General features: G+C 34.3%; 1 protein-coding gene across 1 annotated transcript in view; it reads right to left on the bottom strand.

Annotated features, from left to right (window-relative positions):
* FNDC3A (fibronectin type III domain containing 3A) overlaps positions 1 to 23,146 on the bottom strand; it is a 167,631-nt gene that overhangs the window by 117,560 nt on the left and 26,925 nt on the right. Inside the window, exon 2 of the mRNA XM_045977988.1 lies at positions 16,067 to 16,204. Within this exon, the coding sequence (XP_045833944.1) occupies positions 16,067 to 16,165 (99 nt within the window). The 5' untranslated portion in view covers positions 16,166 to 16,204. The remainder of the gene's footprint in view (positions 1 to 16,066; positions 16,205 to 23,146) is intronic.

The raw sequence follows: 23,146 nt of genomic DNA on the forward strand, positions 1-23,146 counted from the left end.
TATAAACAAAAAACTTCTACTTATTAATTCAAGATGCTGAACCCTAAAGCAGAGTTAAATTATTTCTGTAATAAAGCCCACAGCAATTGGGACATCCTCCCAGTATAATGCTTAGCACATAACTGTACTGGTTGTTCACATGTTGTCACTTCCACTACATGAGCCCTTCATAACATTTATATAGTTACAGAGTCTACAGAAGTTTAACAAATATTTGCTGAATTAACTACTGTCCATCTCTAAATAACTCCTAAATCTTTTCCCCTGGCTTTGAGACCAGGGCTAGCTAATAACACTTTCTGTAATGACAGAAATGTTTTATATGTGATCTGGTAGGATAGCCTCTAGCTACATATGGCCTCTGTGTGTACATAAGTGATACTGAGCTTTTAAATTGTGACCAAAGAAAATGAATTTTTAATCTTATTTACTTTTAATTAGTTTAATTAATTTAAATTAGTGGTTAATGGCTATCATGTCAGACAGTACCATGCTAGATTTGCCAAGCTCCAAAATTACCTTTCAGACTACTTTCTAGATTTATCTGCCTTGATAAACTGCAGGCACCTTAACCTTATTAGAATGCATTATCTGATCAGCTAAATATACTATCAATTCACAAAAATGTCTGAAGTACTTACACATCAAAGTGTTATTAAAATGACTTGATTATAAGAACTTCAAATCAAACTTTTATCTACATTTCACTAGATCCTGTCAATCTGTAGATACTCTGGCTGATGTAACATATTTCAGCAAGAGTCTAAATAGAGTCTAATGTTTGGAAACAAAAGGACAATTATCAAATTACTGAATGTGAGTTTAGTTTTTAGTCTTCTGAAGAATAATAACTTGCAAACTTAATTAAGAATATATGCTTTACACCACTATATAGACAACTGAGATCTGTCAACCATCTACTCACTTAATTAATTTAATTCAAATAATTAATGAGCAACCAGTATATGTTAGTTTGTGGAGTTGGGGAGACAAGGATGAATCTGTAAGCAAGACAGTACAGCAATTACAGTGCTAAGGTAGAATAGTACAGGGAATAATATGTGATAATTAGAAAACACAAAATTTTTTTTGTTTAGGCTCATTTGTCTTCATAATTGCTTTTTAGAAATAAAAGTACGATGACAGAAAACAAATATGGATTTACCATCAAGCAATACATTCAAATCCTACTTTATGACTTAATAAATGTGTGGGTTTTTAAGCAAATTATTTAAACTCTATGAACCTTAGTGCCGCCTTTTCTAAAATGCAGTGCATTTGAAAGATTAAGAGAAACAATGTAAAACTCTCAGCACGGTGCCTGACAACAGAGCAGATCCTCAAAAATAACAAGTACCTTCAAATCCAGTACAAAGAGAATTCTAACTAATCGTCTAGACTATATGTAATACTTCATTTCCTGACAATGGTTAAAAAAAAAATTCAGGTTACATCCCATATATAAAAATAGACAGTGGCGCCTGGGTATATCAGTTGTGAAGCATCTGGCTTCAGCTCAGTCCTGGGATTGAGCCCCCTATCAGGTTCCTTGCTCAGGGGGAAGTCTGCTTTTTCCTCTCCCTCTCCCCAACTTGTGTTCCCTCTCTTACCATCTCTCACTCTGTCAAATAAATAAATAAAATCTTAAAAAATATATATATGTATGCACATATGTGTATTTACAGGTGTGTGCGCATACACACACATACACATCTCTGTGTGTACACATGCAACTAATGATTTGTATCTTCCTCTACTTCAGAATGGCTTGTAAGAAGATATGTCTTTTATTTTCTTATTAATTCTAGTACAAAGAATCATACTTGCACAAGTATGCTGTGTATCCCATGGAACATGTATGTGAAGGTTGGCAATAATTAAATCTTTAGTTTCTAAAGCCAGTTTTATTAAAAGGTCGTATTATAAATTTTTCCCATATTAAATAAAATAAAACTATTCTGAAGAAAGAGTATATGAACTTACTAGTATTAGACTATCACTGCCAATTCAAATATTCAGATGTCATTTGGGTTTGCATTTCCATTATTTTTAATCATTCTCCTATTCTTTAAAAACTGGTATTCAAAGTAAGTCCAAGGTAGTATAACAAAAGAGTTATTGAATCACTATGTTGGTATACCCGAAACTAAAGAAACACTGTGTGCCAATTACAGTATTAAAAAAAAAAAAGAAAATACAAAGTAAATCCAAGGTATCAAGATTGCCCAAGGGGATAATTAAACATCATTAGCTAAAAGTTGTGTTGTACTTTGTTAACAAAAGCATTTTCACACTTAACACATTTTATTCATCTTAGGACTGAGTTTAAAATATGAATAAATTATTCAAACTGATAATACTTGAACAATAACATATATTCCTTTAACATAAATACTCTCAGTGTGAACTGTCTACATCTGAAAATGAACTAATTACCTTTCAAAATAAAGTCTAAAAAGTAAGTTTACCTTAAATGCTGATAGTCTCCTCACAAAATACATTTCCTTAAATAAATCACATTAATAATCTGAAATCAATTCAGTGTCCATTAAAACTCAAACACTCAAGTTTTTATATTGAGATTTAGAATTAAAATGATGAAAAATGATTATTATGGTTTTATAGCAAGTTTTAAAATTAGAAAATGCTGAGTCCTGCAACTTTGTTCTTCTTTTTAAAGTTTGTTCAGATATTCTGGGTCCTTTGTATTTCCACATGAATTTCTGAGGTACTTTTCCATTTCTACAAATACTCAGCTGGGATTTTGCTAGGTAATGTGTTGAATCTGGACAACGTACATAGTGCTGTCATCTTAACCATATTAACTGGCATCTTAACAATCTTAATATTCTATGATCATGAGATTTCTTTCCAGTTAAGTCTTCCTTTCAATGGTGCTTTGCAATTTTCAGTGTACAAGTCTTATACACCTTGTTAAATTTCTTCCTACATATTTTATTCTTTTTGATACTTTTATAAATGGAAATGTTTTCTTAATTTCATTTTCATATTGGTCATTGCTAGTTTAGAAATATAACTGATTTTTCTACAATGAGTTGTGTCCTACAACCTTGCTGAACTCATTAATTCTAGTAATTTTAAAGTAGATTTTAGGATTTTCTTTTATAAGATCATGTCACTTGAGAATAAAGAAAGTTTTATTCTTTTCTAATCTGGATGCCTTTAATTCCTTTACTTGCTTATTTGTCTTAGCTGGAATTTCCAGCAAAATGTTGAAAAGAAGTAGTAAGAGCAGAACATCCATGTCTTAATCTCCATCTGCAGGAAAAGCATTCAGTCTTTCACCATTAAATATGTTAGCTGTTGCTTTTTTTTTTTTTTTTAATAGATGCCCTTTATTAGACTGAGGAAATTCCTTTCTGTTTCTAGTTTACTGATAATTTTTATCTTTATAAAATGGTTTGAATTTTGTCAAATTCTTCTTCTGAGTCTATCAAATAGGTGACCGTGTAGTTTTTGCCTCTTTTCTATTACTGATGTATTAGACTGACCACTTTATGCATGTTGAACTGATTTTGCATTCCTGGAATAAAACCCACTTCATTGTGGTATCTAATCCATTCTATACCTTGCTGGGTTTGGGTTGCTAGTACCTTGAAGATCTTGTGTCTATACTCATAGGGAATACTGATCTATAGTTTTCTTAGGTCTCCGTCTGGTTTAGTTTGGTACTAATTCTCCTTTAAATCTTTAGTGCTACTCATCAGTGAGGCATCTGGGTCTGGGCTTTCCTTTGCAGAAATTTTTCTGGTTATAAATTCAATCTCTACTTCCTATAGCTCTATTCAGATTTTTAGTATTTTTCTTAAGTCAATCTGGTAGTTGTGTCTTTCTAGGCATTTGTCTAGTTCAGATAGGTTACCTATTTGTTTGCATATAATTGTTCACAGTATTCCCTAATAATCCTTTTTGTATCTATAAGATTTGTAGTTATATCTCTTTTCATTTTTTTTTAAAATTTTATGGAAATTTAAAAAACTTTATTATTAACATATAATGTATTATTTGTTTCAGGGGTACAGGTCTATGATTCATCAGTCTTAGACAGTACACAGTGCTCACCACAACACATATGCTCCCAATGTCCATCACCCAGCCACTTGCCTCCCTCCCCTCTCCACTCCATCAACCCTCAGTTTGTTTCCTGAGATTAATAATCTTTTACGGCTTGTCTCCCTCTGTGGTTTCTTCTTGTTTCATTTTTTCCTCTTTTCCCTTTGATCCTCTGCCTTGTTTCTCAAATTCCACTTATCAGTGAGATCATATGATAATTATCTTTCTATAACTGACCGTTTCACTTAGCATAATATCCTCTAGTTCCATCTGCATTATTGCAAATGGTAAGAGTTCATTTTCTTGATGGCTGTATAATATTCCACTGTCTGTATACACACACACACACACACACACACACACACACACACACACACCCCACATCTTCTTTATCCATTCTTCTGTCAATGGACATCTGGGTTCTTTCCGTAGTTTTACTATTGTGGACATTGCTGCTATAAACATTGGGGTGCAAGTACCCATTTGGATGACTACATTTGTATCTTGGGGTAAATACCCAGTAGTGCAATTAAGGAACTTACAACTACACAAAAAAACATAAGATATGTATGAATAAATCTAACCAAAGAGGCAAAGGAACTGTACTATAGAATAATCATGAAAGAAATTGAGGAATACACAAAGAAATGGCAAAACATTCCATGCTCATGGATTGGAAGAAAAATATTGTTAAAATGTCTGTGCTACCTAGAGCAATCTACACAATCCATAACAAGATAGCATCAACTTTTTTTCACAGAACTGGAATAAATAATCCCAAAATTTGTATGGAACCAGAAAAGACCCTGAATAGCCAGAGGAATGTTAAAAACAAAACCCAAAGCTGGTGGCATCACAATTCTGGACTTCAAGCTTTATTACAAAGCCATAATCATCAAGACAGTATGGTATTGGCACAAAAACAGACACACAGATTAATGGAATGGAATACAGAACTCAGAAATGGACCCTCATCTCTATGGTCAACTAATCTTCAACAAAGCAGGAAAGAATATCCAATGGAAAAAAGACAGTCTCTTCAACAAATGGTGTTGAGAAAACTGGACAGCCACATGCATAAAAATGAAATTGGACCATTTCCTTACACCACACACAAAAACAGACTCCAAATGGATGAAAGACCTCAATGTGAGACAGGAATCCATCAAAGCACCTCTTTAACCTCAGTCTCAACTTCTTCCTGGACACATCACCAAAGGCAAGGGAAGCAAGGGCAAAAATAAGCTATTGGGACTTCATCAAGATCAAAAGCTTTTGCACAGCAAGAGAAACAATCAACAAAACCAAAAGACAACTGACAGAATGGGAGAAGATATTTGCAAATGACACATTAAGAGCTAGTAACCAAAATCTATAAAGACTTAACAAACTCAACACCCAAGGAACAAATAATCCAATCAAGAAATGGGCAGAGGGCATGAACAGACATTTCTGCAAAGAAGATATCCAAATGGCCAACGGACACATGAAAAAGTGCTCAACATCACTCGGCATCGGGGAAATACCAATCAAAACCAATGAGATACCACCTTCACACCAGTCAGAATGGCTAAAATTAACAAGTCAGGAAAGACAGATGTTGGCAAGGATGTGGAGAAAGGGGAGCCCTCCTACACTGTTGGTGGGAATGCAAGCTAGTGCAGTCACTCTGGAAACAGTATGGAGGTTCCTCAAAAAGTTGAAAATAGAGCTACCCTATAGTCCAGCAATTGCACTACTGGGTATTCACTCCAAAGCCACAAATGTAGTAATCTGCTTTCATTCTTGATTTTAGTAAAGTGAGTCTTTTCTTCTTTCCAGTCTGTCTAAAGGGCTGGCAATTTTGTGATCCTCTCAAGAATTAACTTTTGGTTTTGTTGATTTTTCTCTATTTTTCTAGTCTCTATCTCATTTCTAGTCTCTATCTCATTTATTCCTACTCCAATCTTTACTTCCTTTTGCTTGCTTTGGGTTTAGTTTGCTTTTTTTTCCAGTTTCTTAAGGTTGAGTTATTGATTTGAAATCTTTCTTTTTTGTTAACATGGGCTTTCAAACCCATAAATTTCCGTCTTAGTACTGCTTTAGCTACAGCCATAAATTTTGGTAGGTTGCTTTTTTGTTTTCATTCATCCCAAAGTATTTTCTAATTTTCCTTGCGATTTCTTTTTTAAGTTATTTAGGAATGTACTGTTTAATTTCCATTTATTTGGTAATTTCCCCAATTCTATTCTGTTATTGATTTCTAATTTTATTCCATTTTTCTTAGAGAATATACTTTGTATTATTTCTTTTAAGATTTACTGATACTTGTTTTATAGCCTAGCATATAACCTATTGTGAACAGCAATCCACATGCACTTGAGAAGATTATAGATTCTGCTGTTGGATGGAGTGTTCTACAGGTATCTGTTAGAGCTGGGAGGTTTACAGTGTTGTTCCAGTTTTCTAATTACTTATCTTCTGCCTCATTGCTCTATTATCATTGAAAGTCTGAAGTCTCCAATTACTATTGTTCAACTGTCTATTTCTCTCTTCAACTCTGTCAATTTTTAATTCAGGTATTTTAGGGCTCAGCTGTTAGGTACAGAGTGACCCTTGTACCATTATAAAATGTCCTTGTCTCCAGTAACACTTTTTGTCTTAAAAAGTCTGTTTGGGATGCCTTGGTGGCTCAATGGGTTAAGTGTCTGCCTTCAGCTCAGGTCATGATCCAAGTCCTGCATTAGGCTCTCTGCTCATCGGGGAGCCTGCTTCTACCTCTCTCCAGGCTCCTACCCCCTGCTCATGCTCTCTCTCTCTCTGTCAAATACATACATAAAATCCTAAAAAAAAAAAAAAAAAAAAGTCTATTTGTCTGATATAAGTACAACCATTCAACTTGCTGTAGTTTATAGCTATATACTATATATCTGTGTATATATGTATTATATACTGTAACTCTTCTTCCATCTTTTAAATTTCAACCTATTTGTGTTTTTCATTTAAAGAGTGTCCCTTATAGATCCATCACACAGATCATGGGTTTTTATCCATTATGTCAGTCTCTTGTCTTTTCATTGTCGTGTTTAATTCAATTAGATTTAATGGAATTTCTGATAAGGTAGAGTTTACATCTGCCATTTTGCTCTTTGTCCTCTATGTAATTATGTCTTTTTTGTTGTCCAATTCTATATTGCCTTTTTTTTGGTGTTAAACATTTCTAGTGCTCCATTTTAATTCTTTGACTGTTTCTTTTACTACATTTCTTTCTTTTTTCTTAGTTGATGCCCTGGGGATCACAATTAACTTTTTTTGTTTTGTTTTAAGATTTTACCCATTTATTTGACAGGGATCACAAGTAGGCAGAGAGAGAGGAGGAAGCAGGCTCCCCGCTGAGCAGAAAGCCTGATGTGGGCTTGACTCCAGGACCCTGGGATCACGACCTGATCTGAAGGTAGAACCCTTAACCCACTGAGCCACCCAGGCACCCCCACAATTAACTTCTTAATTCAATTACAATTATATATAAAAACTTTGCTCCTCTATAGTTCAGTTTTTGCCCCCTCCTTTGTGCTATTATTTTTAAAACTATTTACATCCCTATACACTGTAAGCCAATCAATATAGTATATAATTATTTACTGCAAATGTCTTTTGAATCAGAAGAAAAGAATTAAAAATAAAATATATTTATACTAACTTTTGAGCACACCTATGCAATTACTTTTACTGGTGTTCTTTACTTCATATGGATTCATTTACTGTCTTGTGAGTAGACTTACTGAATGCAAGCAAAGAACATTGAAAAAGCATTCACTAACCATTTCTATACGCCATTCCTAACCATTTCTGAATTGCTTTATTAGGATCAACTGAATGACTACTTACCTAGAACCAAGTGTTTTCAATTTTTGAATTAAAAATCAACTTCCTTTCTTAACCCAAAGTGACTTAGACTAGGGATCAGAAGACAGATTCTAGGGACAATTCTGACACTAAGTGTGTAACCCTGGATAAGTATTCTTAAAACTTTAAACACTTCAGATAAAGCAAAATTTGTTCTTTCCACCTCTTTCAATTAATCCCTTTCTCCTGAAAAGAACCACTTAACAGATGGGTATGTATCTGTTCAGAGCTTTTTTTCCTGTGAGACATATATATATATGTACATTTTAAATCACATGGTTTTTTTTCAATTGTTAGACTTAATTGAAAAAATAATAAATTCATAACATTAAAAATTATTCAAACACTACAAAAGGGTATATGGTAAAATGTAAGCTCTTCTTTCCGGGGCTGGTCCCTGTTTATAATATTCTGTGTATTTTCTCTGTAAATTCTGTATCTATTTCTCTGTGTGTGTATATTTCTCCCATTTTCAAATATTATTTTTTGAAAAACCACACAAATGCAGCATTTCAGGAATATGAATCTTGAGCATTCTATCTGGTGATTAAGATAATATCACAGTACTCTGAATATATAATCACTATAGTTTATCAATGAAAGAAAAATATTATGAGTTGAAAATGCAGACTACGACTTTTATTTGTACGTATTTATAATTTTGGACCAAAAAACCCCTTCCTTTAAAAGAAATCTTGCTTTATATTAAGCTAATATAATATCATGAGAAAAACTGTCTTTGTAAGAAGATTTTCATTTAATTTCTCTTATTATAGAAGTTTATAGTCAGATTCATTTTAAAAAATTTTCAAAATTCTGTAGATAAGTTTCATTTGAATGTCCCTATTTACTCAGTGCTGCTTATAAACTATTCTTTATTTCCTTCTCACTTCAGCCCAAATTATATTTCTTAAAGTCAGTGTTTTCGAAGCATCTGCCTTAGGCTCAGGCCATGATCTCAGGGTCCTGGGAGCCTCACACTGGGATCCCTGTTCAGTAGGGAGTCTGTTCCTCCCCTCTGCCAGCAGCATGTGCACTCTCTCTTCCTCTCATTCTCTCTCTCAAAAACAAAAACAAAAACAAAAAAAACCCACAACATATTCTACAGGATTCTAAGGCACAGGGGTTGACTAGCTATAGTCACTTAACTGGAGGGTTAGGAATTATTCTAACTGTGGAATATTTAGTAGTTGGTCTAAGAAAATATTATTTTTAGAACAGAATCCACCAAAAGTTCATGACCATTATATTTCATTTCTTTAAGAAATTTTTCCCTTTAGAATTTGAGGACCTATCTTTCACAATAGAATTAAATATATACAATATGTTTCATTAAAATACAAAATATTTAATATTTTGAGTAATAATTTTGTCATATTAGCTTTAATTATATGAAAACATTCACTTTTCAGATGAAATAATTTGCCAATTTTTCTTTTCTTCTTTTTTTTTAAAGATTGTATGTGTTTATTGAGAGATTTATTTATTTATTGAAAGAGTGAGAGAGACAGCATGATCGGGGCAGAGGGAGAGGACTCCCCTGCTGAGCAGGGAGCCTGATGCAGGGCCTCCATTTCAAGACTGCGATTATGAAATGTGCCATGCCGAAGGCAGATGCTTAACCAACTGAGCTACCCAGGCGCCCCACCAATTTTATTTTCTTGAAAACAGGAAGAGATATGTACTTTAAAAATGAACAAATATTGGTACAAGTAAGAATATTATTTTATTGTTTTCTGCCAAATATAAAAATAAACTACCTTAAAATTTACATCCAATTTATAAGTCTGATTTTATTACGTCTTACAACAAGAACCAGCACAATATTTTGCATATAGATACTACAGGAATAAGTTGATTTTTTTTAGTGCAGCATAGCTTAATATAGTTTTTAAAAATATGTGCTTATAAAAAATGTGATAATAGGGGCGCCTGGGTGGCTCAGTGGGTTAAGGCCTCTGCCTTTGGCTCAGGTCAGGATCTCAGGGTCCTGGGATTGAGCCCACATCGGGCTCTCTGCTCAGCGGGGAGCCTGCTTCCTCCTCTCTCTCTGCCTGCCTCTATGCCTACTTGTGGTCTCTCTCTCTCTGTCAAGTAAATAAAATCTTTAAAAAAAAGAAGTGATAATATAAGCAGATTTTCAGATCTGTACCTAGTGTGTAAGGCTTTTTATATCTCTATGGAAAAGTTAAAGTTAATGCTGAAATTTTAAAAAAGTATTTGACTTTCTATTGTAACATCATAGAAAGTGGCATGGTATAGACATTCAGGAGAAAAAAACTCTAAATGGGAAAGAAGAGATTGGTTTAGTGTTTACATCCTAATCTTTCCAAAAACCTCTAAGAATGAGGATTTAACAAATAGCTATTTTCTTTGGAGGGCAAAGCTACTGAGCACTTAGGATAATTTGGGCCACAAAATTTTTGCATTAAAGGTCTAGATTAGAATTCTGAGGCCCCAAATTACTGTCACAAAGGTGTAAACTATTATTTTAGAGTCTCAGTAATCTCACCCCAAAGATTTACTAAATGTTTATAGTTGGTCAAGAAAGGACTTGATTCAGTATCTGATACAATGTAAGGGCTCAAATGGTAGCTGTTATTATTTTTATTATTTCTACTTATATATCCCCCAACCTTCAAATTCAATTGAAGATCTTTCATACACTCTCAAATCTCAAACCTGCTACTTCTGTTTTCCTTATTCTAGAAGATTTTATTATTTTTCCAAATATTTGCGGCTTCTCCCAAGAGCAAGATTATCCTTCCCCACCTTACTGATGGCATGTATGGCCATGTGACTTGCCCTGAATACTGAAACATGGGTGGAGGTCAGCTTGTAGTTGACCATCATCTCTGCCACAATACCAGCAACATTCTATGTAGAGGCTAGGTCTTAAATGAAAATTATCAGGAGTACAGCTACAGATAACTTGTTAAGGATGGGTAGTTTGAGCAATAAGCCTTTTGGTAAACTATTGAGGTTTACAGGCATTTGTCACCATGAAATAACTTTGCCTATCCCAACCAGTAAGATTTATCTTAGTGACATGGCCTTGTCATCCACCTAAACATTCAACGGAAGAGTCTGGGAAAATTCTTATCCTCTCTTGGTTTTGTTCTATGGCTAGCTATTCATCAATTCCAGCCAATTCCACCTCGCTAATATTTCTCTAACTGTACATCAGTAATAGGACCTTAACCCAAGTTTTCTATTTTATCTAATACTATAATATTTTCTTTTTCTAGGTTTGCTCCCCTTAAACATTTTAATCTGCATTAGTAAGATTAATGTATTTATTTTCTTTTAAATACTTCAAATGTGTATCACAATTTTAAGTGTTTAAATTGTTCTAATTTATAAATATAATAAAACTCAAATTTTCTTACACACCTCAATACTGATTAAATAACAAATATATATAGACCATCTAGGTAATGTCAATACTCATTTCCAAACTTAACACAAAAGTATTGATAGCATGAGTTTGATTTACTTCACCATTTCTATACTTAGAGAAAACTCTAGGCCCAAAAGGCTTCACTGAATAAGTTCTACCATATATTCAAGGAAGGTATCTGAGGTTTTGTTTTGTTTTTTAAGGTTCCACATATAAGTGAGATTATACAATATTTGTTTTTCTCTGTTTGACTTACTTCACTTGGCATAACGCCTTCAAGGTCCATCCATATTGTGGCAAATGGCAGGATTTCCTTCTTATTATGACTGCATATTATTCTACTGTATATGTGTGTATCTGTGTGTGTGTGTGTGTGTGTACACACACATACCGCGACTTCTTTATACCCATTCGGCCAATGATGGGACACTTAAGATTGTTTCCATGTCTTGGCTTCTGTAAATGATGCTGCAATGAACATGAGGGTGCAGATAACTTTTTGAGTTATTTCATTTCCTTCAGATGAATATCTAGAAGTAGAACTACTGATCCTATGGTAGTTCTAGTTTTGATTTTTTGAGGAACCTCCAGACTATTTTCCAAAGCAGCTGGACCAATTTATATTCCCACCAACAGTGCATAAGAGTTCCCTTTACTCTGTGTCCTCACTCAGACTTGTTATTTTTTGTCTGCCACAGTTACTAAAACTAGCCAATCCTAAGCTATTACTCTACCCTGCTTTGCCTTTCCTGCAGAAACACAATAATGGCTTTTGGGCTAAGCTTTTCTCCTGTTCTGCTTCCTGATCAAAACCTGAAGTTTTCCTTTTGGTATGGTATATAGCATTTTGCACCCCCTTCTTTAGGAAACAGAAGTAAAAAAATTCTTTCAATGGTATTAGCCTCTCCATGTTATTACCCTGCTACCTTCGTAAATTAAAAGCCTGCAGGTAAAGTGAAACAATTACAAAATAAAGTAACAAAAGATTAATGAAACGGAAAAGATTCTGGGGAAAAAAAAAGGCTAAGAGGCTGAGTTTTGACAGATCTTAATTCAAAGTTTAAATGCATTCATTCCTTTTGGAAGATAAGTAAACAGAAATTAGAAAAGGTATACCTTAACTTAGGAAATGCTGAACCACACAAGAAACCAAAATATGTGAACTTTTCTTTTGATGGCAACAACGATGCACAGAGCTGGGAAAATTTCATGATGCTTGAAGCTCAAATTCCCTAACAAGATGTGGAGGCTCTAACAGGGCAGTACAAGCACTTACACATGCTTTACCTTCTCTATCAAGAAAGGATATAATCTCAAATTAAGCACATGCTTGAGAAGGTGAAATAGTACAGCCATTTTGGAAAACAGGCTGGCAATTTCTACCAAAGTTAAACATAGCCTTACCATACAATCCAGCAATCATGCTCTTAGGTATTTACCCAATTGAGTTGAAAACTTATGTCCATCCAAAAACCTGCATATGAATGTTTACAGTGGCTTTATTTTACAGTTGTTAAAAACTGGGAAGAATTAAGCTGTCCTTCAACAGGTGAAAGGATCAACAAACTGGTATATTCATCAATGAAGTATTATCGAATAATAAAAAAGAGGTATTAAGCCACAAAAAGAAATTGTCTAGACCATATTGCTAAGAGAAAAGAAGTTGGTCTGAAAAGGCTACAGACTGTATGAATCCAACAAAATGACATTCTGGAAAAGAGAAATGTACAGGAACAGTAAAAGTATTGTTGGTTGCCAAGGGAGGGGGGCACAGTTGGGGAATGGGGGATGGAGAAAGTAATGGGTAGAGTACAGGGGAATTTTTAGAGTAGTGAAGCTATTCATTATAATAATGTACTGGTGATAAAAGACATTATACATTTGTCAAAACCCACAGAACTATAAAATACCAAGAATGAACCTTAATGTAAACTGTGGAACATTTATAAATGTTGGCTCATTAACTGTAACAAATGTACCACACCAATATAAAATGTTAATAGAGAAAACTGTGTGGAAGATGTGGTATGAAAGAAATTCTTTGTTCAATTTTTCTATAAACCTAAAACTGCTATAAAAATAAATTCTATTAATTAAAAGGGGGGAGGAATGACGATTCTTCAAACACAAACAAACAACTCAGATGTTGCCACTCAGAATGAATGATAAATGTCTATTACAACTTCCCTAAAGGCAGTACGAGTAGCAATGATGTCAGGTGGGATTCTTCTTGTATGATTCATTAGCCAAAAGCCCCATGTATATAATATGACATATTACCTAATATAGAATCAGAAAATATCGATGAAGTGATAATCTAAAGGGATCACCTCAAGAGGTGGAACAAAAATCATCCCATGATATATTCCCAAGAAACAGTATAATATTCCCCCCAAAAAAGTCAAGACACAGGACATTCTGTGATCCTGAATTTTTAACATCATGCATGTATATGACACTTCCCCCGTTAAGATCTGTCTTTTAGTTTGTTTCTCTACTACAGGCACCAAACAGGTGATATCACATATCCACAGACAAGCTCTAACTTGGTCATGCTTGGCACACCAGTAACTTCCTAAGTTAAGACAAAGAACTGCCTGTTGTCAAGTTTATTAACCTCCTACCTCTGTTACCTACTTTTGTTCGGTTTCTTACATTCAGCCCAAGCTATCAGTCCACTCTTTAGTATGTATCCTTCATAACTATCTCTTAGGATGTATCCACTATAACTATCCGTTGATTTAAGACCTGACTCCTGACTGGCATATCTATAGAGTTTCCTCAGTCTTTTAAACATTTACTGAGTGCTTCAATTCAGATTCAGCAAACATTTACTGAGTAACTCCTTCAGATTCATTTCACCCTTACAGCTGGAGCCACTCTACGACACTATTATTACCTCTATTTTATAGAGAAGCAAACATATTCAGACAAGTTAGGTCACCCAAATCAAATCTAAATCTATCAGTAAAGTCCACTGCTCCTTTTACTCATCTTTCTCTATCAAATTACAACACACTCTGCTGGTTAGAATCTAAGGCTTCACTCCACCTCCCAACCTGTTTTTCAAATCTTACCTAAAAACATATCCCCTAGATCCACTGACACCCATTTCCTACCCCCACCCCCTGATCTTCAAAATCCTATTCTAGTGGATTCTTCGATTCCCAGCTCTTTTCTCTATATCCATCTACACCACTACACGGCAACATGCTAGCGCTGGTGCCCTCAATATTTCATGAAAAATTCTACCAATAGAATCTTCTTTTGGGGGAAAAGAAAGAAATAAGTCAGGAGCATCATGGTCTTGTTTCAGCCTGTTGTCTTCCCCTTTATAGACTATCAACTATAGTTGTGAATATCACTATCAACTATGTGAATGAACTGTAATTAATTGCTTAATAGATTCTTTTATGTATTAGGTTATAAAAAACTTGAAACCAGTGACTTCCCTGAGGAAATACTGATAACTGAAGACACTCTCAGAGCTTCAAAGTAAACAGATATCTGTCACGCCCATTATTTTTACAGGGAAAAAAGTATCTTAACAAACTTAGCTTGGACTACAAAAATCAAGTTTAGTGAAATGAGCTTACTGCTAAAAGCTATTTCAGCATATGTGAAAATTAAAACCAAGATATACTTTTCATACCATGCTTATACAAACCAGCAAAATTCAGAACCCAAGCCAACTGCTCTTGATTTTTCAACAGAAAAGTTAACAAAGTAGCCTTAATCTTGTAGGCAAACCATTTAATTATCCACTATAGATACTAAGTTTGTAAATTAACAAGATTTATTTTTCTTAATTTCCCAAGGAGGTGGGAATAATGTTTAGGATCAAAACCTTTGAGTGTGACCTTGAGACTGTCTAAAACTCATTTTGTTTCATCTGCAAAATAGGGACAAGTATATCTACCTCATAGGATTATTGAAAGAATAAGATCATGAAGTTCCTAGCACAATGTTTTTTACACAGTGAGTACTCAAAATGTGCCTTTTTCTCATTATTATTTATCATGTCCTTAGTCTTTGTTTCCTCACCTGTAATATTAAAATCTCTATAGGGCAGTTATGAGAATTAAACACGCTGCTTGGTGCATCACAGATATTTATGAAAGCCCATCATTCCCATCCTGTCAGCATTACTGGGGGAATGAGGAGTTAAAAAACTATAGAACTACTTTTATAAAGCCCTGGGTTGGAGAAAAAATATACCAGCTCTCAGGAATTACACATTTGCTTTTGGGAGGGAGAGTCTGGTGAGAAGAGAAAAGTAGGAAGAAAAAGAAGACAAAGTTTTATTATTGTATAATGTAGACAGTCATTTAATGATATAATTCAGTCATAATTTTATAATGATTTGAAGTAATTATTTATAATAATCATTAAAGTGCACAGCTGAACTTAAAAACCAATCAGGGACTAATACACTGTCTAAAGTAAAACAAAAACAACTTTAGAGGCAACTAAAGATACACACAAGAAATGTAAACATTAATTAGCAAGACATTTTAGAAGCAACTTCAAAAACAGTCTCATTATTTCATTGTTTATGAAACCAAAACAACATTTTGAACTGGAGCTTAAAAGATGAATTAACAGGAACCCACTATTGTGAAGTTTCATTCTTTTTTAAAAAATTTGCATTCTTCTGAAAGAAATACATGTGTATGAGACATGAAATAAAAATTTCAGCTTCCTTACCTGTTGTGTTCCATCTGCACTTACAATAGGGGCAGACAGAAGAGAAATATCACTACTTAAAATTTGAGCTGTATCCAGTAGTGGTGGATGTTCTGCCATTATCAATAAGACATTAATATACTGGATAATCTTCCAATTCTGAAAAACAAAAATATATACCCATCTGTTTGTACATCCTTAAAAATATATTAAAGTATAATACATTCAAGATTTGTCTCATATCTAAAATAATATTTTTGTGAAAGGAAATTTTACAATACTCTGTTGACTACGTCTTGTCTGTCAAAAGAAAGTTTAAGGAAAATACATTTCTTACAACTTAGCCAACTGTATGTCAATGTATACAGGATATATTAAGCCAGTATATGGGGAGCCTGGGTGGCTCAGAGGGTTAAGTGTCTGACTTGGTTTCAGCTCAGGTCAGGATCTCAGGGTCACGAGGTCATGCCCTGTGTTGGGCTCTGTGCTCAGCAAGGAGTCTGCTTGAGATTCTTTCCCCCTCTTTCGCCTTCCCTCTCTGTTTCTCCCTAACTGCTCCCCTCCCCGCTCATACTCCCTCTAAAGTAAATAAATAAAATCTTAAAAAAAAATAAAACCAATATATGAGCATCTTCCATTTAAATTCTATGTTTGTCTCTTTATCCCTTCCATCTCTATGTAATATTTATTTAACCACCACTATTCTAGCTAAATACTAGATAATTCTTAGTATGGGACAGGCAGTAAAATGCAGACTAAATGAGCAATTCTACCAATAATTTTTTCTATGAGCAGAGAAAATGATTATGAAGACCTAATTTCCTCCTCCATTCCCTTTATCAGTCTCTAGAAACTACACAAGAATTATGATTTGTTACTGATTTCTCAGACAGAGCAGTATGGTAGAAAAATCTGCTCAGGGCTAGAATAAATACCTTCAAGTTTTAAGTTTTAAGCTCTGATTCTGGTCTTCTGTAGTTCTGGTTTTACTATTCTTTTCTAAGTGACACCTATTTTTTTTTTAATTAATATATTTATTTTTTCAGAGTAACAGTATTGTTTTTGCACAACACCCAGTGCTCCTGCAACACGTGCCCTCCCTATTACCCACCACCTGGTTCCCCCAACCTCCCACCCCCGCCCCTTCAAAACCCCCAGGTTGTTTCTCAGAGTCCATAGTCTCTCGTGGTTTGCCTCCCCTTCCAATTTCCCCCAACTTCCTTCTCCTCTCCATCTCCCAATGTCCTCCATGTAGGTGACACCTATTTTAAAATAAACCAAATCATTACAGTGATTAAAAACACATACATTTAGAAATTTTTAACTGTAGGCACAGGGCCACTTACATAAAGTGAAAGACTTGGGGCACCTGGGTGGCTCAGTGAGTTAGGCCTCTGCCTTCAGCTCAGGTTATGGTCTCAGGGTCCTGGGATCAAGTCCCACATCAGGCTCTCTGCTCGGAGAGGAGCATGCTTCCCCCTCCCTCTCTGCCTGCCTATCTGCCTACTTGTGATCTCTCTACTAAATAAATAAATAAAATCTTTAAAAAAAAAGGTAAAAGACTTGATGTAAGCAAATTATGGTATATCTACCATATACAGAATCAACCAATAAAATGTCAGCTAATTACAAGAAAAGCTGAACATAACTAAACTCGATCATAAATTTTACCAAATTCATACAAAAAAGCAAAATTACAAACATTTTTGATGCTTGTAGGATTCTGAAATTCAGCAGTGTCAAAATGTTTAACTTTTGTAAGATATTAAATTCATGTTTTAAAGTCATGAATCTTTTTAAAGTCTTGAATCTTTGCAGAAACTCTCATACAGGCTGACTTAACCTAAAAAACAAATTTCTATTTAGATATATAAAAACTGTTATAAGATTTAAAAAAAAATTTGATAGTTATCTGCCTCAAGATTTTATGTTGAAGACCACAGTATGCAATATTTTATATTACTTCATAACAATGCATGTCATTAAACATATTACATATTGTAAGTACATAGAATATACATATATTTATACTGGTTTTTAACATATATATATTATACATATGAACACATGATATATACATACATATATAAAGGGGCAAAATCTAACTTCTGGCTTAATCTGTATTGCTGTATTTCTTAAAGTCTGATAAAATCAGTGAGAAAGAAAGTAAAAAAAACAGGTGGTGGGTATTAGGGAGGGCATGTATTGCATGGAGCACTGGGTGTGGTGCAAAAACAATGAATACTGTTACACTGAAAAGAAAAAAAAGTAAAAAAAAAAATCAGTGAGTAAATCATGTCAAATATTTTCACTTTGAATATGTAAAAGTTGTAAGACAGGAAAAAGTCAATGCATTATTTTCTCTTTTGCTTGTCAAACTAACATTTAGGGAAGCTAACAGGAATAACCAGAGAACGTTTACAGATAATTCACTTTGTAAAATTAGTAAACTAAAAAAAAATAACGACCACTGAGTGCTTTTTATTTTGTCATTATGTTATTGGTAATATTTTACGTAATGTCTTTAGCTAAAACTGCAAACCACCATTATTCCTTGAATTTTAGAGAGTAATGCTCAAGATACAATCATAGTTTAGTTTCAAGAGGTGAACTGAAAGCTTACAAATACACAAATTTCTTCTGAACCTCTAGTTAATTCCAAGAACAGTATTATTATAGATTGGATCTGAAGCCACATGCTATGTTTTAGCATTATCATTCCACTTAAGACATTATCTCTAATTTTATTCTTTTCAAAGCTCTAACACATCAGAAGTTTCACTTACAAACTGCTTCCTTGCATCGATATATCCACACTATGTGCAAAGGTTTTTATTTAAGCCTGCAAATTAGAAACTACAGTCATGCTACCGAAATGATGCATTTAGAAACCTAAAGATTTCTTTAGTCCTGTGTAGAGAACACTCTCAGCTTTTCCTTCAAATCAATTTCTTCTAATTGCTATTTCTAATTCCTACATTCTCATTTTGTGACTACAACCACTTGTTTTAAGTTATGTATCTTTTTTAATAATGTAATATTTGATATATATGCAAAAAAGGGGAGGAAAGACTTGATGCATCAGTAAATTTTCATGGAATAATACCCCCTATGGCTCATTTCAAGCTACTGTGGTTTAAAAACTGTCCTGAAAATTCCTGATTTTTTTTTTAAAGATTTTATTTATTTATTTGGCAGAGAGAGATCACAAGTAGGCAGAGAGGCAGGCAGGCGCGGGGGGAACAGGCTCCCTGAGGAGCAGAGAGCCTAATGACGGGGCTCGAACCCAGGAAGCCCGAGATCATGACCTGAGCCGAAGGCAGAGGCTTAACCGACTGAGCCACCCAGGTGCCCTAAATTCCTGATTTTTAACAATCAACTTTTGTACACAAGATGGTTCCATCACATCACTATTTTTATCTAAAATCTATATATCAATATTTAGTATCTGTAGAGCAATAATATAACAAAATATTAACATCTGGGAAATCTGGATGAAGAAAAGCTAAATATCTCTATATTATTCTCACAACTTTTAAGTCTGAAATTTTAATTAGTGTTTAATTAGACAATATAAAAAAAAACTAACACTAGGTAGAATGCAGATCTGAATGTAAAAGGGTAAAATAAAAAAGCTTCTAAAAGATAATATACAAGAATTTCTTCATAACCATGAGACAGAAAAAGTGTTTTTAGACAGGGTACAAATTATCTTTCTTAAATCATAAAGAAAAATGAATACTGAGCTTCATTAAAATCAAGAACTACTATTCATTTAGAAACATCTTTAAGAAAATGAAAAGGAACGCCACACAATGAAAGAAGCTATTTTCAATATATAACTAAAAAAAAGCACATATTTCACATTTATACAGGCCTCCTACAAATTGATTTTAAAAAAAAATTGAAAAATGCCAAAAGACTTGAATATGCTCTTCACAAAAGTGGAAATTCAAGAGACCAATAAACATACGAAGAAATTCTCAAATTCATTAACTACTAATTAATTATGATTAAAAATCATAATGAAATGTCTTCATACACTCCCTAGGACCATAAAAATGAAAAAGACTGACAGTATCAAGCATCAAGGAGGCTATGGGCAACTGGCACACTCAAATGAAATGAGAGTGGAAATGCATAAAATCACTTTGGAAACTACTTTGATTTTTTTTTTTAAAGAATTTTTATTTATTTGACAGACAGGGATCATAAGTAGGCAGAGAGACAGGCAGACAGGGGTAAGCAGGACCCCTGCCAAGCAGAGAGCCCGATGCGGGGCTTGACCCCAGGACCCCGAGATCACGACCCGAGCCGAAGGCAGAGGCTCAACCCACTGAGCCAGCCAGGTGTCCCTGATATTCTTTACCAAAGGTGAATATATAAATATTCTATGACCCAGTTATGATCTAGTTACTAGACTCCTAGTCTACCAAAAAGAAATGCATGCACACATGCACCAAAAAAAGTACATGAAGGTGTATAAAGCAGCACTACTCTTCACTAGTCCTAAACTGTAAACAACTTAAATGTCCCTGGATAGTAAATGGTAAATTTTATCTAATTCATACAATGGGCTACTATACAGCAATGAAAATTAATGAACTAGTGAACAGGAAACAACACAGATAAATTTCAAAAATACAGTTTAAGTGAAAAACAGACAAAATACATACAGCACTTTATTTATAGAAAGTTCAAAATAGAATGAAAACCAATCTGTGGTGTTTAAAGTCAGGATAGGTAACTGTCTTTGAAGAAGGATGGGAACTTGGAGGGGCAGGAAGGCAGTTTCTGGGATGCTGGTACAGTTCTATGTCTTGACTTGGGAGGCTGTTATGTGATAATTACCACTCTTACCACATAATTATGTGAAAATGCCATTATGAACTGAGTTGCATATTGATATGTACATACTTCTCTGTGTCTACTTCAAGAAAATTATTTTTAGAAGTTAACATGACCACATGGTCACCTCAGCTGATGCAGAAAAAAGCATTTTACAAGATCCACCACCCTTTGATGATTAAAAAAAACCCTTAGCAAACTAGGAATAATAGGAAACTACTTCAACATAATAAAGGCCATAGATGAAAAGCCCACAGCTAACAACATGCTTAGTGGTAAAAGACTATCAGCTTTTCCTCTAAGACTGGAACAAAGCAAGGATGCTGACTCTAACCACATCTACACACAGTATTGGACATAATACTGAAAATCCTAGCCAGAGCCATTAGGCATGAAAAACAAATAAAAGACATCCAAATCAGAAAGGAACAAGTAAAATCATCTCTGTTCACATATGACATGATCTTGTGTGTAAAAAAAAAAAACTAGAGTCCATTAAAAAGCTCTTAGAACTAGTAAATCCAGTAAAAGTGTATGACAGGAAACAAACAGAAAAATCAGTTGCATTTCTATATATTAACAATGAACAATATAAAAAAAGAAATTAAGAAAATAATTCCACTTAACATAGCACCAAAAAGAATAAAATACTAAGGAATAAATTTAACCCCCAAAGTAGGAGATGTGTATACTGAAAACTATAAAATTTTGCTAATAGACATTTTAAAAGATACAAATAAATGGAAAGATACTGTGTTCACAGATTAGAAGATTTAATATTGTTAAGAAGTCAAGACTTCAGGGCGCCTGGGTGGCTCAACAGGTTAAGCCGCTGCCTTCATCTCAGGTCATGATTCCAGGGTCCTGGGTTTGAGCCCTGCATTGGGCTTTCTGCTCAGCAGGGAGCCTGCTTCCCGCCCCCGGCCCCCCGCCTGCCTCTCTGCCTACTTGTGATCTCTGTCAAATAAATAAATAAAATCTTAAAAAAGTCAAGTCTTCTCAATGCAATCCACAGGTTTAATGCAATCCCTATCAAAATCTCAATGGCATTTTTTATTTGAAGAAATAGAAAAATTCATTCTAAATTTCCTACAGAATCTCAAGGGACCCCAAATAGCTAAAACAGCTTTTAAAAAAAAGTTAGAAGACTCAAACTTCCTGATTTTAAAAAACATTACAAAGCGACAGTAATCAAAACTATAGTATTGGCATAACAACTGACAAATACACCAATGGAAAAGAACAGAAAGCCCAGAAATAAACTTTCACATGTCTAGTCAAATGATCTTCAACAAGCTTACCAATTTAATGAGGAAAGGACAGTCTGTTTAACAAATGGTGATAGGAAAACTGCATATCCACATACAAAATAATAAACTTAGATTCTTTTACGATATACAAAAATTAACTCAAAATGGACTAAACACCTAAGTATAAGATCTAAAGCTATACAGCTCCAAGAAAACAGGCGAAAAGACTGGACATGACAATGATTTCTTAGATATGACACCTAGAGCAAAGACCACAAAAGCAAAAATAGACATATAGGACTATAACAAACTTGAAAATTTCAGTGCATCAGAGTACACATTCAGTGGAGTGAAACTGCAACCTACGGAATGGGAAAAAATATTTGCCAACTTAGCTCTGGCTGCTACGAAATACCATACACTGGGTGCCTTAACCAACAGACATTTATCTCTCACAGTTCTCTAGGCTGGGAAGCCCAAGATCTGGGTGAAAAGAGCTGCCTTTTTTCCTTATCTCTTCTCATGGCCAAAAAGAGGAGTTTGGGTCTCTCTTACTCTTCTTAAATTATAAGAGCACTAATTTTGTCATGGGGTCGGTTTTACTCTCTTGACCTCACCTAAGTTAATTACCCCCCCCAAAGGCCCCACCTCCTAACGCTATCCCATTTGGGGGGGTAGGGCTTCATCACGAATTTTGGAAGGATACAAACAGAGTCCATACATTCTGCCTCTGGCCTACCAAAATCCCTGTCTTTTTTGCATGCAAAATACATTCATTCCAACCCAAAAGTCACAAAAGTCTTAACTCTTTCAACATAAACTTTAAAATCTCATCCAAACAAGATTTGTTTGAAATTCAAAGTACAATTCATCCTGAAGCAAATTCCTCTACAGCTGTAACTTGTAGAACCAGGTAAGTTGCATGCTTCCGAAATACAATATGTTTCCAAAATACAATGGTGAGATAGGCATAGGATATTTATTCCATTCCAAAGGAAGAAAG

Source organism: Meles meles, chromosome 14 (assembly GCF_922984935.1).
Source record: "Meles meles chromosome 14, mMelMel3.1 paternal haplotype, whole genome shotgun sequence".
NCBI classification, from domain to species: domain Eukaryota; kingdom Metazoa; phylum Chordata; class Mammalia; order Carnivora; family Mustelidae; genus Meles; species Meles meles.